At 44.4% G+C, this 17,347-nt stretch overlaps 1 protein-coding gene across 3 annotated transcripts in view; it reads right to left on the bottom strand.

The window, feature by feature from the left end:
* LOC100086278 (adhesion G protein-coupled receptor E3-like) overlaps positions 1-17,347 on the bottom strand; it is a 36,229-nt gene that overhangs the window by 1,375 nt on the left and 17,507 nt on the right. For all 3 annotated transcript variants that reach the window (XM_029049981.2, XM_039910426.1, XM_039910427.1), the window contains 12 exons: positions 16,148-16,212; positions 15,224-15,325; positions 13,869-14,046; positions 12,794-12,913; positions 11,230-11,402; positions 10,039-10,197; positions 8,075-8,269; positions 7,442-7,677; positions 6,464-6,530; positions 4,992-5,083; positions 4,612-4,792; positions 1,657-1,752 (listed from right to left, as the gene is read on the bottom strand). In XM_029049981.2, the coding sequence (XP_028905814.2) occupies positions 1,657-1,752; positions 4,612-4,792; positions 4,992-5,083; positions 6,464-6,530; positions 7,442-7,677; positions 8,075-8,269; positions 10,039-10,197; positions 11,230-11,402; positions 12,794-12,913; positions 13,869-14,046; positions 15,224-15,325; positions 16,148-16,212 (1,664 nt within the window). The remainder of the gene's footprint in view (positions 1-1,656; positions 1,753-4,611; positions 4,793-4,991; positions 5,084-6,463; positions 6,531-7,441; positions 7,678-8,074; positions 8,270-10,038; positions 10,198-11,229; positions 11,403-12,793; positions 12,914-13,868; positions 14,047-15,223; positions 15,326-16,147; positions 16,213-17,347) is intronic.

Raw genomic sequence — 17,347 nt, 5'->3', positions numbered from 1 at the left:
CCATGTCGCTGCTGCCCACCACAAGTGAGTTTTGACTCATAGCAGATTGCCTTCCACTAGCTAGCCACTGTCCCAGCTAGTAATCGAATGGGTAGGCCTCTGCTTGACTCTCCCTCCCTTAGCTGAGACTGGTAGAGTACTGGAAACTCTCCAGGTGTGACCCTGATATCCCCACAATATTCCTAGGAGGTGGGTTGGGAAGGGGGGGGTGAATGGGATCTGATTGTCTTGATTTTTGCAGCAATTGCGTGACTCTGCCTGGGACTTTTTGACCTCATCATTCCAAAGTTGATTGGAGTTTCACTTGGATAAATCCCAGGTGGGGGCAACTCCCAATCAGTGATAACTAACTGGGATGATTGGTCGTGCTCCCACCTTCTGTCCATGTTGGACTTGGCACACACAATTCTAAAGGAAACTATCCACCGAAGTCTTCTGCAGGAGGGTGGCTGACTGCTAAGAAATAACAAGTGCAGGGGAAACAAAGTGGATTTGGAATCGTAAAGCAGAACAATTCAGAGAATGAGACTCTGAGGACATGAAAGTCTTTTGTAATAAACCCCAACATCCTCTTGGCACTCTAGGTTTTTCTCAGTCCCCTCATTCTCAGAATGAGGACCTAGAGCTGATGAGGAAGACAAATAAAAAGATCTTGCTGAGTCAGTCTGCCATTTTTCCCTTCAGAACTGCTGTTCCTCAAAGCCACCCAACTTGGTTGTCTAGGCTACCTCAAATTCTCCCCATAATTGCACTATCCTCAAGTGATTTAATAAAGTAGACCTGAAAAATGAGTTCCCAGCTTGATAATCATCAGAGAGGTGGGTTTCAGCCTCTATATTAAGAAAACAACAACAAAATGTTGGCCATTGATTACTCAAACCATCAAATTCGCCTTGGTCCCCATCCAATTGATTGATTGATCCAGTCCATTCCCATCCTAAGGCAAATTTCCACAGAGGGAACTGGAAGTAGAAATAATGCCAGGGCCAGCGACTACTAAGCACTTCACAAAGGAGAGAGGCAGACTCGATGCTGGTGGGACTGACAGCTCTTCTTTGCTAAAGGAAAACAGCCTGGACTCTGCACAGGATATCCCAACCCACCCCAAGCTCTTCTCTCCCTCAAAAACAACCAGTTCTATCCTCATGCCAGTCCATGAGGTGGGACACATCCATGAGGTGGGACACATGGATGTAATTCTATTCACACCCAAGGACAAAGTGCTGAGCTGCCCATTAGGGGGCAGGGAGTAGGACAAGTAACTGATCTGTGCTTGTCTCCCCTCTCTCACAACTGGGCAGGTTCAAAGACGAAGGGGAAACGGTCTCACTGGTATCGTCATAAATTAACGGGATGAGTATGATTTCCTATAACAAAGCCCCTGTTGCTACCAGCTGAAGATTGCTTGATATGGATAGAAATCTACTGGATAATTTTCTAATTGGAAAAAAAAACCACTTGTCAAGCAATATGGCATCTTTTAGCTCGGTCTTAGATGAGAACCCAAATCTCCACCTCCAGGTGATGTCAAAGTGATGATGACCCCCTTGCTCTCTTCTTGGGAGAGGAAGAAACAGGGAGCTCAGTAAACTGGATGTAGTTTCAGGGGTTGGACTTGGACGTTAGTTTGGAATTCTGGAGGGAAAGTTGCCTTACCATTCTGGTATGGGTCGTACTGCCAGACAGCATGTAGGAATCTGTTTCAGTCCTTTTCTGCAACCCCTTGAACCACTTTTTGTATTCATCTTTTACCTGGAAATTCATGAACACAAGGACTTGAGTTGTGGTAGGAAACTTGGTTTAGGAGAATGGACACAAGGATCGGGAATGGGAGACCTGGCTTCTGGTACTCTTTATGGCCTCGGGGAAGTTTATTCATCTAGTTCCACTTCCTCTCCTCTGATTCTTTGCTTGGCCCTCTCCAATCTGGCTTCCACCCCCTTTGCTCCATGGAAACTGCCCTCTCAAAGGTTAGCGATTACCTCTTTCTTGCCAAATTCAATGGCCTGTAGACTACCCTAATCCTCCTTGAGCCTTGCCGTCAACATTATATACCACCCCCTTCTCCTGGAAACATTATCCAACCTCAGCTTCACTGACACTATCCTCTCCTCTCCTATCTCTTTGGCTGCTCATTCTCAGTCTTTTTCGCGGGCTCCTCCTCTGCCTCCCACCCTCTAACTCTGAGATTTCCCAACGCTCAGTTCTGGGTCCCCTTCTATTCTCCATCTACAGTCACTCCCTTGAAAAACTTATTTGCTCCCATGACTTCAACTACTATCTCTATGTGGATGATTCCCAAATCTCCTTTTCCATTCTTGTCCTCTTTCCTTCTTGCAGTCTTGCATTTTCTCTTGCCTTCAGAACATCTCTACTTGGACACTTCTAACTTATGTCCAAAACGTAACTCCTCATCTTTCCACCCAAACCCTGTCCTACCCCTTTCTTTCCCACCATCATAGACAACACCACTATTTTCTCATCTCACAAGCCCCTAACCTTGGCATTATCCTCGGCTCATTTTCCTTAGAGAAGCAGCATGGCTTAGAGGAAAGAGCACGGGTTTGGGAGTCAGAGGTCATGGCTTCTAATCCCAGCTCTGCCACTTGTCTGCTGTGTGACCTTGGGCAAGCCATTTAACTTCTCTGTGCCTCAGTTACCTCATCTGTAAAATGGGGATTAAGACTGTGAGCCCCACATGGGACAACCTGATTGACTTGTATTCATTCAATCTACCCTAGCACTTAGAACAGTGCTCGACACATAGTAAGTGCTTACCAAATACCATAATTATTCATTCAATCATATCTATAGAGCACTTACTGTGTGCAGAGCACTGTACTAAGCACTTGGGAAATACAATTCAGCAACAATAAGAGACAATCCCTGTCCACAATGAGCTCACATTCTAGAAGCGGGGAGACAGACATCAAAACAAGTAACAGGCATCAGTAGCATCATTATAATCAAATAGAATTATAGATATATACACATCATTAATAAAAATAAATAGAATTACAATTATAAAGATGTACATATATACACAGAAGTTCTGTGGGGCGGGGAGGGGGGTAGAGCAAAGGCAGTGAGTCGGGACAATGGGGAGGGGAGGGGGAGCAACGGAAAAGGGTGGCGTAGTTTGGAAATAATTATTTTATTTGTTAAGCATTTCCTATGTGCCAAGCACTGTTCTAAATGCTGAGGTAGATACAGGGTAATCAGATTGTCCCACATGGGGCTCACAGTCTTAATCCCCATTTTACAGATGAAGTAACTGAGGTAACTGAGAAGTGAAGTGACTTGTCCAAGGTCACACAGCAGACAAGTGGCAGAGCCAGGATTAGAACCCACATCCTCTGACTCCCAAGCCCATGTGCTTTCCACTAAATCACACTGCTTCTCCCTTAATTACTATTATTAAATCCACACATTCAATCTGACACCATATCCTATCAGTTCTACCTTCACAACATTGCTAAAATCCACTTCTTCTCTCCAGCCAAACTGCTACTATGCTGATCCAAGAACTTATCATAACCCACCTTCACCACAACGGGCTCCTCACTGACCTCCCTGCTTCTTGTCGCTCCCCACTCCAGTCTTTACTTTACTCTGGTGCCCAGATCATTTTTCTAGAAAACCATTAAGTTCACATCCACCCACTCCTCAAAACCTTTCAGGAGTTTCCCTCCTCCTCCACATCAAACAGAAATTCTTTACCATTGGCTTTAAAGCGCTCAATCCCCTTGCCTCTTCCTATCTTACTTCACTGATTTCCACTCTACAACCCAGCCTGCACACTTCACTCCTCCAACACCAACCTACTCACTGTTCCTTGAACTCATCTACTTCATGGTCGATCCCTCACCCACGCCCTCCCTCTGGCCTGGAACTCCCTCCCCCATCATATGTGACAGACCACCACTCTCCTGACCACCACTCAAAAGCTTATTAAAATAACATCTCCTCTAGAGATCTTTTCCAACTAAGCCCTTATTCCCCCTATTCTTTCTCCCTTCTGTGTCATCTAGGCATTTAGGTATGTAGCCTTCAAGCACTTGCTATTCACCCCATTCTCAGCTCCACAGCACTTATGTACATATCCATAATTTATTTTAATGTCTGACAGGGTTTATTAGCCGAACACCTATCAAAGAAAAGATACTGCACCCTAGTATTATTTTATCATTGATTATATTATATTTATTATTACAATCTTTATTATTATTTGATTTTTCTTTTGTTATTCTGTAGAAGACATTGGGCTTCACAAAAATCCTGTTTTTGTTCTAAAAATGCTCTCTCCATTTCGTGTCCTTGTGATCTCTGCCTATCATGGCTATTGTGTCTTGGTCCACTGAGTCAATCTCCTCGTGCTTCTGTGTTAGGATCTGGATCAACTCCCCCCCCTCAAGTTTTTTGCTGCCCTCCACGTGAAAAGAAGACACCTATGCAGGCTACCTTTTATAAATGTCCTACATTTAGGGCATGAGGCATAAATGAGTGTCAAGGGAGTGACCATAGGGAGGAGCAATAGGAATCCAAAACAAGAAGTGCAGGAATAGATGAGTCTCTACCACATATGACATGACCAAAGGTAAGCACTTTTACCTGGTGATTGAGTAGACAGTGCACCACAAAGATGTAGACTCCCTGCAGGCTGTTGGTAATAGTGAATGCATAAGCAATGACTGATTTGAAGAGGTCACCCATCGGCTCGATCAGTAAAAATCCGAGGCCCCATGAGCAGCCTAGGATGAAGAGCTGAGCGAGGGCTTTAAATGTCAGCGTCCTGAAAAATACAAGATAGTGAGGTACTCTTTCCCTCCCTGTCACTCACTCACATCTTGTGGGAGAGGGACTGTGTCCAACCTGGTTATCTTGTATCTACCCCAGCGATTAAAACAGTTTTGGACACATAGTAAGTGCTTGACAAAGGTTTCTGACGCTTGGATCTCTGAGCCCATCTGGAAGGGTTAGTGTTACCTTACCTTGTGTTTTGGATCTTGGACACATCTTTATTAAGGGAGCATAGCTTGTCTCTCAGAATCCACAGGGTGGTCAAATAAAAGGACAAATTCATCTGTGGAGATGATAGGAAATAATAATTTTGAATTGTCCTTTAGGTGTGTAAAGACAAAGCACAGAATGGATCTAGGAATCCTTCCTGCAGGGTATAAGTCAATCCTTTGCACAAGCAGGCTGGGTACATGCCTTAACTTTTTAATACACAACATTACACTGGATCCCAGAAAACAGCAACTGGTCCTGTGGTGACTCAGTGCTGAGAGCAAAAACATTATTAAATTATGGGATGTGGGAATTTCTACTTCATGCCCGTTATGGGCAGGGAATGTATCTGCTAATTCTGCTGTATTGTACTCTCCCAAGTTCTTAGTACAGTACTATGCCCTTAGTAAGTGCTCAATAAGTACCATTGACTGATTGATGTGTATTGATGCCTTTTTCCACCAGACTTATCAAGCAATGCATTCTAAGTTCCCTGCAATCAATCCATGGTATTTATTGAGCGCTTACTGAGTACAGAGTACTGTAATAAGCATGAGACAGTACAATACGACGGAGTTGGTAGACATGTTCCCTGCTCCCTGTACTAACAGCTTGAAAGGAGCTTACAATCCAATCTAAAGTGAGAGTCAGATATTAAAATAAATTACAGGCATGTATGTAAGAGTTGTGGGGCAGATAATGGAGTATCAAGTGTCTAAAGGGTACAGATCTAAGTGCAAAGAGGTCCAGAAGGTTGCGGGACTAGGGGAATGAGGGCTTAGTTGGAGAGGGCCTCTTGGAGGAGATGTGATTTTAATAAGGCTTTGAAGGTGAGGAAAGGCTTTGAAGGTGAAGGTGAAGGTGAAGGTGAAGGGTGGTCTGTTGTATACGAAAGGGGAGGGAGTTTCAGGCTAGAGGCAGAATGTGGGAAGAGGTTGGCAGTGAGGTAGATGAAATCTAGGTTGGCATGTAGGTTGGCATTTGAGGAGCGAAATTTGCAAGCTGGGTGGTAGTAGGAAATCAGTGAGGTAAGGTAGGAGGGGGCAAGTTGAAGCTAAGATCTCAGACTGAGGTGTTTGACTGGAAGAGCTGTATGAGCTTGGGCTTGTTGGCAGAAATGTTGCACCATGGGAAAATGGCTTCTTCTTGGATATTCACCCAAGATTATCCATTATCTGCCCCACAACTCTTACATACATGCCTGTAATTTATTTTAATATCTGACTCTCACTTTAGATTGGATTGTAAGCTCCTTTGTAAGCCCAAGATCACCCATTATCTGCCCCACAACTCTTACATACATGCCTGTAATTTATTTTAATATCTGACTCTCACTTTAGATTGGATTGTAAGCTCCTTTCAAGCTGTTAGTACAGGGAGCAGGGATACAGATACAGATACAGAAATTCACCCAATTTCCCCAAACCAGTAAAGAAAAACCCAGAGTACCCACCATGATGATTGCAACTATCGGTCCAAGGAAGCCCCAGATATACCCTCCTTTTATCTTGAGCCAGCAACTGAAAAGGAAGAAAGCAAGAATATCTAGCAGTTTAGCTGTGGCAAAAAGGTAAAGGAACATGAAATGTAATGACATCTTTCCCACCTTGGGCAGATGGAACAGGATACACGTGGGAATAACACACATCTCAGAGAAGAAGCTAAGAATGGAGCCCCAATTCTTATAACACAATTAATCAATCAGTGGTATTTATTGAGAAGCAATGTGGTCTAATGGAAAGAGCACAGGCCTGGGATTCAGAGGACCTGGGATGAGGGAACTAAGGCACAGAGAAGTTAAGTGACTTGCCCAAGGTCACACAACAGACAAGTGGCAGAGGCTGGAATTAGTGGAAAGAGCCCAGGCTTGGGAGTCAGAGGTCATGGGTTCTAATACCGGATCTGCCACTTGTCGCTGTGTGACTTTGGGCAAGTCACTTAACTTTGTGCCTGTTACCTCATCTGTAAATTGGGGATTACAACCCCATGTGGGACAACCTGATAACCTTCTATCTATCCCAGCGCTTAGAACAGTGCTTGGCACATAGTAAGTGCTTAACAAATGTCATTATTATTATTTTTACATGGACTCAATCAATAAATCAATTCTGCTATATCGTAAACTTCTTGAGGGCAAGGATCATATCTACCAACTCTATTGTCTTGTACTCTCCCAATCATTTAGTTCACTGCTCTGTACACAGTAAGGACTCAATAAATACTACTGATTGATTGGGCGTACTTATTGACTGCTTACTATGTACAGAGCACAGTACTAAAAGATTGGGAGAAAACAATAGAAGTAAAATTTATCACTTTCATCAATCAATTGATTGACGGATGAAAAGATCTGGTCCCTGCCCTCAGATACCTTACAATGTGTCAGGGAATCAGACTGGCACCTATTATTCAGGGCAAGTCCTGCACTTACTGAGTGGAGGTCCCGTAGCCTCGGTAGCCAACTCCTGCTGTAATGGCCACTATCCCGGCTGGAATCCCATAGCCAAAGGGGTACATGAACCTCTTCTTGAACCTGCTTGCACTGGTGTAATTAGCCACCTTGAGGTTTCTGACAGTGAGGAAGAGATACAGCCCTTCCAGGAGCATCCAGGTGAAGGCGGCCAGGAACAGATAGTGTAACACCCCAGCAATGATGGAACATAACAGCTGGAGGAGGAGAAAAGAAAGGCAGTGGGGATGTTGGACTGACCCCTTAAGGCGGAGTGACCACTATTCACCAGGGCTTCAACCTCAGTGTCCCTGGGCCCATTCAGTGCAGGACAGATCCTTGGTGCTCTGTGTTAGGGGGATGGTGCAGGGGAGAAAAGATTTCCGGGGGCCCGGGAGAGGTCAACTGAGCTGCTGTGCCATGCCAACTGGGGGACTTACTCCCCAGTGCCCAATCCTTGTACTGCAGTCTGACAGAGGGCAGAGATATCAGTAACCCAGATTGGCACAAGTTCATTTCTCTGCCCCTCCTCCCTCCCTCTGCCCCTTCTGCCCTCCAGTAGCCAAAAGGCCCCTCTCCAATTTGGGGGAGAGAAAAACTCCGTTGTCTGTTTACCTCAGGTTCTGTGCGTTTTATTCCTGTGAGGAAGAGGAGATCGGCCAGAAAGAGACACACAGAGAGCTGCAAGTGAAGAGAGGTGCTGGTGTTCCAGATCGTTCTGCACAGGAGGAACGTGAGGGCAGCCAGGAAGAGGCACAGCAGAGAAAGGCTCAGCCCCACGTACGTGATCAGGGTCAGCACGGGGTCCTCCTGAAACCCAGAATAAAGGAAATGTCTGTCACTCTATGCTAGCATCCTTGGTTCCCACTGGGTAACAGGAAATGACTGACAAGCCTGAAGCCACAGAGCAAGCAAGGTTGGCAGCGGAACTGACTGTGACTCTCCCCATATTCAAAGCCTTAGTGAAGGCACATCTCCTCCAAGAGGCCTTCCCTGACTAACCCCTCATTTCCTTTTCTTCCACCCCCTTCTGCATCACCCTGATTTGCTCCCTTTATTCACCGCCCCCCCAGCACTGATGTACATATCTGCAATTTATTTACATTAATGTCTGTCTCCCCCTCTAGACTGTAAGCTCATTGTGGGCAGGGAACGTGTCTGTTCTATTGTTTATGTGTCTCCCAAGCACTTAGTACAGTGCTCTGCACATAGTAAATGCTCAATAAATGCAATTGATTGATTGATTGATGGACCTTTGGGTCCCATTAGCCCTGGGGTATTTCTGGAACTGCTCCCCAGCATCCCATTCACTCTCCAGGAGTGCAAGGGTTCACTGAGCTTCAACAGATCTTGGTTGCTCCCCTATTCGTGCCAGACTAGGCCAAAAGGCAGGCTAGATGCACTGCAGAGTCAGAGTCTTCATTTTAATTCAAACACTAGAAATATGATCGACTAGCATGGGCACCACCAATTGTGAAATCATCTATTTGCTTGAATTCTAAAAGTCAGATTGCAGGAAGCTTCCAAAAATCACCATATTCTTAAGGATACAGATTGATTTCTGAACAATTTAATGGATGCCAGATGTTAGCTCATTTCTGAGATAAACTGTAGACTCAGGCAGTCAGGCATCTGGAAAAGTAGGTGTGTTTTTTTTCTAAATGGTATTTGTTAAGCATTTACTATGTGCCAGACACTCTATGAAGCTTTGGGGTGGATACTTATTCATTAGGTTAGACACAGCTCTTGTCCCACATGGGGCTCACAGTCTTAATCTCTATTTTCAGCTGAGGTAACTGAGGCACGGAGAAGGTCACACAGCAGACAAGTGGTGGAGCTGGAATTAGAATCGAGATTTGTGTTTCTTAATGTTATTTCCAGTTTCCAAGGGAACATGTTGTTCAGATAAAAGCTTTACAGTAGTTCTAATGAGCAGGGAACCCATATATCTGCTGGAGTAAATAGAGTAGGTTTTGAAGGCCAAATGGCATCAGATCCCAAGTAAAGATTTTAATTTTATGGTATTTGTTAAGCATTTACTATAGACTGGGCACTATATTTAGGACTGGGGTAGATACAAAGTCATCAGGTTGGATACCATCCATGTCCCACATGGGGCCCTGAAGCCCCATTTTACCGATGAGGTAGCTAAGGTGCAGAGAAGTGAAGTGACTTATCCAAGGTCACACAGCAGACAAATGGTGGAGCTGGGATTCGGGGCCAGGTACTCTGACTCCCAGGCCCCTGCTCTAATGCATTAATAATAATAATAATGTTGGTATTTGTTAAGCACTTACTATGTGCAGAGCACTGTTCTAAGCGCTGGGGTAGACACAGGGGAATCAGGTTGCCCCATGTAGGGCTCACAGTCTTCATCCCCATTTTACAGATGAGGTAACTGAGGCACAGAGAAGTGAAGTGACTTGCCCAAGGTCACACAGCAGACAAGTGGCAGAGCTGGGATTCGAACTCATGACCTCTGACTCCAAAGCCCGTGCTCTTTCCACTGAGCCACTCTGCTTCTCTAAGATAAATTCTGCTTCTTCAAAGATAAAATTGACTTCTCCAAATGAATGTACCATCAAATCAGTGGAAGCCAGGAGGACGGCAAAGGTGGAGAGATGGTTGCAGCTACACCTCGTTTGATTTTCATCAGCAGAGATGACCTCACAGCCATGCTTAGACCAGGTTGTGTTGTTCCAGAAGACACAAAGAGACCGTTCCTTTGGAGTTAATGCCTGGAAGTAGAATCACATTACCATCTCCACCCGATCGCGGTTCATCCCCAGAGAAAATTAGAGATGGAGTTCTGTTGAGTAATTCTAAATATCACTTTCCCAGAATATTTGGCATGAAAGTTTCCTGGGAGATTGTAAAACCCCTTGAGGGCAGGGAAAGTTTCTTCTTACTCCACTGTACTTTCCCAGCCACTCAGTACAGTGTTATGCCAGGAGTGGTTCTCAATAATGGCTATTGATTGAGTAGATATTGTCTCCCCATCGCAGGTAAATGCACTCTGGCCACTTCAACGATGTTTGTGTGAACTTGATTGATCTTCAGATGTGCTGCCCTGTCTGAGCAGAAATTCTGGACCTGTTGCAGGCCAGTAAAGCCCTGGTTAGTGAGGGACCTGAGTTCAGATAGACACTTGAATTTCAGGAGGTTTCTTTGGTCTCAGGTATGAGCAGTAGTAACCCCGTCCAATGTCCAGATCCTGCTGAGAATCGTTGTTTACGCCTCAGATACACTACCGGTCACAAGTCAGGAAATACGAGTATTTGTGTGACTTCCCAACTCACAAGTCCCCTTGGTTAGCTGAGAAGCCCAACTCGGAAAGGATATGACCTAATAATAATAATAATAATGGTATCTGTTAAGTGCTTACTATGTGCTAAGCACTGTTCTAAGTGCTGGAGGAGATATAAGGTAATCAGGTTGTCCCATGTGGGTCTCACAGTCTTAATCCCCATTTTAAAGATGAGGTAACTGAGGCACAGAGAAGTTAAGTGGCTCACCCAAGGTCACAAAGCAGACAAGTGGCAGAGCCGGGATTAGAATCCACATCCTCTGACTCCCAAGCCTGGGCTTTCCCCACAAAGCCATGCTGCTTCTCACTAAACCTTCCTTAGACCCAGCAGGACCCAAGCTGGAGCCATTTACCTGTTGTCAGGTCCATGATGAAGTCTGGCTAATGACCACTGACCAGTTCACTCAGGGTTGGAGGGGTGGGATCAGAGCTCAAGGACCAGACCAATCGGATTCTTACTCACCTGAACATGCTGGAAAGTGAAGTTAACTGGGGCAGAGAGGGAAATATTCTTCTCAAGTCCAATTGTTCCACTCACTACCTTAGAGTTCAGGCGGAAATCATGCAGTTCTCCTTGTGTGATACTCTCATTCATGATGGACCCCAAGGTAGCATAGGATATAAAAACAACAGCACCTGTGAGAATGAAGGACAGAATACCCATTACTTTGTAAGTTTCATGAGTGTTTGGAGCATGTGTTTTGCTTCTGTTGGTTTCTGCCAAGCATTTAGTACCAAGCTTTGCACTCAGTAAGCACATTACTGCTCAGCACTACAAGCTCAGTAAGAGAAGCAGCGTGGCTCAGTGGAAAGAGCACGGGCTTTGGAGTCAGGGCTCATGAGTTCGAATCCCAGCTCTGCCACTTGTCGGCTGTGTGACTGTGGGCAAGTCACTTAACTTCTCTGTGCCTCAGTTCCCTCATCTGTAAAATGGGGATTAAGACTGTGAGCCCCACGTGGGACAACCTGATTTCCCTATGTCTACCCCAGCGCTTAGAACAGTGCTTGGCACATAGTAAGCGCTTAACAAATACCAACATTATTACATTTAATACGTGTGATTGAACACCCACTGGGAGTATTGCACTGATTGACTGATTACAGAGAGGTGACATCCCTTGACCACTGGGAGCATACATTTTAATATGGGAGACAGAAGTAAAAGTATTTGGAAATGGAGCAATCAAAATAGGTAACAGTATGTACAGTGAAATAAATACACACACATACTGAAGATGAGTGTAAATAAATATGTTAGAGTTAGAAATGACTGATAAGTTACTACAACCTGGGGTGTCAGGAGTTAATCAGAGAAGGCTCATTGTAAGAGTTGGGATTTTAGGAGAGCTTTGCACGAGAGAGCTGTGGCCTGTCCAATTTGGAGAGTCTAGGGGAACAGCATGAGTGAGGGGACAGAAACAAGAGAGAAGGTGAATTTGAGAGGAATGATAAAAGTGAGCCAGTGAGGACAGATGAAGAGAATGAATATTTGATTTGGGCAGAGTAGGTGGGGAGGCTTGAAGCCTGTCGTGTGGAGTTTTTGCTTGACGTGGAGGGACAGAATTTGGGCTGAACAATGCTTCCAAAAGATGATCCATGCAGTAGAGATCAGATCAGGGAGTCTGAAGGCAGGGAGACCGGTGAGTAGAGGGAGGCAACACCACAGATAAACTGATTGAATGATCAAGGCTTGGGGAAATGGCACCCAAGAAGAGATTCACCCTGCACGGCAATAGCCAGGCCCAAAATGGGACCCAGGTATCCTAGCTTCTATCCCATTGTATGAAATCTAAAATTCAGGTGGACAACGCTGAAATATATCTTCTGCCTGTGAGCAGTTCTTCAGATCTGTATCCAGGATCCTCCCAGCCCTTTCCCTGAGCCCGTAACACCAATCAGTGGATTCTCCAACCTGGCAACACAGTCCAGGGATAGTGGGGGCAGTTTTAAGGGATTAATTCAGAAAGAAGTGAAAAGGTTTAAAGGTTGGGGCTGCTCTCTTGCTAGGAGTCTCTGTGCCCCTTTACCTTCCAAGTCTTCTCTGTAAACTGTAGAGCAGTGGATCTTCAAAGACTCATTTTTAGCCATCAGGTGGAATATCTCATTTTCTGCTGTGCAGGCACCCTTAACTATACGTGTTTCAATACCTGAAAAACAGGTTCACAGTTGAGACTATTTCACCTATTTCTCCTTTTTCACCTCTCTCTCATTCGAAGTCTTTATTCTTTTTGTACAAACTGATAAGACTGTGATGCTTGACTTTCTCTAGGAAATGCAGTGGGTTCAAAACTTAAAAAACCCAATGAACCCCTCATAAGGAGTAGATCAGGGACTCGACTACAGAAACAGAAATAATGAAGTTGAGTGTAATAATGAACTTCCTTGATCACCATATGTAATGACTATCCCCACTTTACAAGTGAGGAGACTGGGTCCCAAAGCAGGATGGGATTTGTTGCCTAGACAGTTCCACGAGTTAAGGCGTGGAACTGATGCTAGAACTCTGGCCTCCTAACTGGAAGCTCATGATTTGGACACCCAAGAGGAGGAAGGTGAGAGCCCAACAGGCCATTCCTGCCCCACCAAAGTGAGGAATCTTTCAGAGAGTCTAGAGGCCAAGGCTACCTCCTGCTTCTCTGCAAGTAAGAAGAGAATTACAATGAATTGCCTTTGATTCTTCCTCTTTATCAAATTCTTAGAGGCAAATAATTCCCGTAGTCTTTGTTCTTTACAGCGGAGGACTTCTATTTAAAGCCCTGTCCACCCTGCTGAAATTGTCTCAGACTTGCTGGCAGGGGTCAATTCAGTGACTGCCTTTTAAACCCTGCCAGTGGCAAAAGAAGATTGGGGTCACCTCTCCCAAAAGCACACAACAGCGGCAGCAGCTTGTGTTGATGTCACCAACTGCGAAATCTACAACCAAGCAGTGTGGAAACACACTCAAACAGTTACTTTTTGGTAAACAACATACCTCAGTCAGGCAGTCAGGAATTGGGTCCTGAGCACACACAGCTTAGCACTCCATTAAGAGTTTTGAAAATCTTATTGGACCTAATGAAATCCAAGTGGCTATCGTGTTGAATGTTGGATGTTGTTTCTTACCCATAAACTCAGTTTCCTCCCTCAGGGTTTCATTTGTGGAAAGTCTGAGGGCAGCCGAGAACGCAGCTGATTGCACACTCTCCAGAAAGAGTGTCACCAACTGAGTCTTCCTCTCCTTTCTCCCAGGAATCACTTGGAAGATGTTGTTTGAGAGTGCATTGGAAAAATTTGTAATTTCCTGCAGGAAGAATAAATATCCCCTTAAGCAAGGAAACAAGTGAGATTCCTGGGGAACAGGAGTGACAAGAGGCTTGTATTTCTTGGGTATGACCATGTCCCTGCCCTTGGCCCAGTCTGAGAGGAATCATAGAAATACTTCTCTCAAAGATCTCCCAGGGTTTCACAGAGGCAGAAGGAAGCTCCTCAGGATATCAATGGCAAGAGAGTCAACACTTCTGGAGAAAATCATTTCAATGAAAAAGTTAACCGGTTTTCCCTTTTTCCAGTCAAAGGTATTTATTGAGTGTCTATGGTGGCAAAGCACTGTACTACACTCTTACTCCACTTCTTAGTGGGAGACGATCAATTAGAGAACAATATATTCAAAATAACAATAGGAACTACCACCTTCCTAACACTCTGTGTGGCTCAGGATGACTTTTTGTGACACTGAAATAGGTGTATGGATCATGTAACAAAAGTATTGTCAAACTATGGGTCTGGAAGCTGAACCTCATCAGAGACTAAGGACACTCAATAACACTAGCAGCAGGGCATATTCACTGAAAGAACAACAGAAACCAGAATGGAAAAGGGGCCAGACAGGAAAGCCAACAAGACTGATAGAGAAAATCAGTTGGCATTTGGGAGAGAATGTCAGTGTAGACATACAATAATAAACACATCTGTAGAGAAATAAAGTGGGAGAGAAACACCTGGGGAAGAAAATGAGCACTATATGATTTCCATGGTGTTCAAATATGGGATTTCTGTGGGTGCTGGCGTAATGACACGCCACACTCGTAAAATAAGTTTCTATCGTAGCACAGAGTCCGTGAGGATGCCCAGAGCCTTTTTGCAGACCACTGGCAGTGACATCTTCAAGCAAAGAATGAGACCAACAACGACAACAACTTAGTTCTGGGCATGGCCTTTTCAGAAGTTCCAGTCACAAATATCTCAGGCACAGGATGCTTAGTCCTTAACTCATTATTTTGACATTCATCAGTCATATCATTTTGCAATCCTTTTTAAATTTTAGTGATGTCTTTAAAAAACTCTTCTCACTCTTAATTTTCTTCGGATAGATGTGACAGAGACAGAAGATGTGACAGAGACAGAAATGGAGAGTGAGAGAGAGAAGGAGTGTGTGCACGGGGGTTGTTAGAAGGAAGAACGGCAGGGGTGGGTTTCACCTGTAAAGACAGTGCAGCATTTCCGTATCCACATCCCTGCGATAGTCGCCTCAGATGGGAACAAATCTGATTGCTGTTTTCCCAGTAATAGATAGTATTAAGCTGTGAGAGAACATCAGAAGTATTATTTTTATCTAGATTTTGAATCAAGCTGTTGATGCCGTTGTTAGAACACCTAAATTTTTGGTCAAAGAGCCCCACTCCAATGCCTTTAAGATATAAATTGGCCAATCAAAATGCCTTATTCAATCCTAACTAGCAAATGCCTCAGAGAGTGACTAACCCACTCATACATCACAAAAGGCTTTGTATACTATTTCCTAAGCTGAACTGTTTTTGCCAGAACTGTCTTAAGCACTGGAAGAAAAAAACAGCCCCCAAAACAAGGGGGAAGTCCTGGGGCCTAGGAACTGAACTGACTACATTACGACCCTGTAAGTGACATCCTTAATAGTCAGCACTGGCCTGGGAGTCAGAGGACCTGGGTTCTAATTCAGGCTCTGCCACGTGCCTGCTGTTTGACCTAGGTCAGGTCATTTTATTTCTCTGTGCCTCAGTTTAGTCATCTGTAAAATGGGGATTCAAATCCCTCTCCTTCCTCCTACTTAGATTGTGAGCCCTGTGTGGGACAGGGACTGTGTCTGACCTAATCATCTTGGTATCTTCCCCAGTGCTTAGAACAGTGCTCGATATATAGTAAGTGGTTAACAAATACCACAATTATTATTATTTTTATATAATCATGGAAAGAAACAGGCAAAACAGATTCAGATAAACAGGAGGTTGGATTAAAAGCAATACAGGTAAACGTGATGGTTCTGTGACACTAGTAAGAGCCATTTTGTACTATTATTTGTTGCATTTTCTAATTCCATATCCCCCTTCCACATATAGAAACCAAATTCATGACCTTCTGAAACATACCTTAACTTCACAGTCTTGTGGAAATGAATTTTCTTTTTTGAGGTTAGAGCAGTTGCTGAAATTTGCTAGGAATAAAAAACACATTCAGACTTGTTAAAGAAGTGTTTTTTCTTATATCAAATCCCAGTGCTGACAGAAGGTAATGGAAACTTTCCATCACTTTCTTCCCTGATTCCTTATACTTCCGGGATCTAAAACTGAAAAAAGTCTCAGGATTGACCATGACCAAAATAATAATCATGATGATAATTATGGTATTTGTTAAGTGCTTACTATGTGCCAAGCACTGTTCTAAATGCTGGGGTAGATACAAGGTAATCAGGTTGTCTCACATGGGGCTCACAGTCTTAATCCCCATTTCACAAATGAGGTAACTGAGGCACAGAGAAGTTAAGTGACTTGTCCAAAGCCACACAGCTGACAAGTGGCGGAGCTGGGATTAGAACCCATGACCTCTGACTCCCAAGCCCATGCTCTTTCCACTAAGCCACACTGCTTCTCTATACTGAGAATGTTTCTGACAGTGTAGTGCTGGTTATGTTTGAATTTTCTTCACTCAGTACCAAAAATGTGGCACCCCGCCCCCGCCTCTCTCCCCAGGGATCAGGGACCTCAGTTCCATCTGAAAATTGAGACCACTTGGATCCCAAATGCCCAATCAAGTGCCATTATGATCGGTTTCCTTTTCCCTCAGTCCAATCAATACATTTTGTCTCAATATTTCAGGTTCTGCTCCAACCACTTGTGAGAGTCCATATAATCATGGCTGATTGGGCACAAAATTGTGAGTTTGCACATGTCTCCTGAATGACTCAGAAAAAGCAGCATGGCCCTGTGGATAGAGCTCGGGCCTGGGAGTCAGAAGGACTTGAGTTCTAATCCCAGCTCCACCACTTCTCTGCTGTGTGACCTTGGGCAAGTCACTTAACTTCTCTGGGCCTCAGTTGCCTCATCTATAAAATGGGGATTAAGACTGTAAGCCTCAAGTGGGACAGGGACTATGTCCAATCTGATTAACCTCTACCCCAGCGTTTAGAACAGTGCTTGGTGCATAGAAAACACTTAACAAGTACTATAATTATTATTAATCAGCCCGAATGTCAGTTGTTGCCCCAGAATGCTTGGACCTCTGCATCCTGGCCAGACTCCTGGACTTTAAATTCGACTTTGAGGTTCCCCTGGGGTCCACAGGGAAGGCTA

The sequence above is a fragment of the Ornithorhynchus anatinus genome, chromosome X1, assembly GCF_004115215.2.
Source record: "Ornithorhynchus anatinus isolate Pmale09 chromosome X1, mOrnAna1.pri.v4, whole genome shotgun sequence".
NCBI lineage: Eukaryota > Metazoa > Chordata > Mammalia > Monotremata > Ornithorhynchidae > Ornithorhynchus > Ornithorhynchus anatinus.
This window is presented reverse-complemented; position numbering and strand designations above follow the sequence as displayed.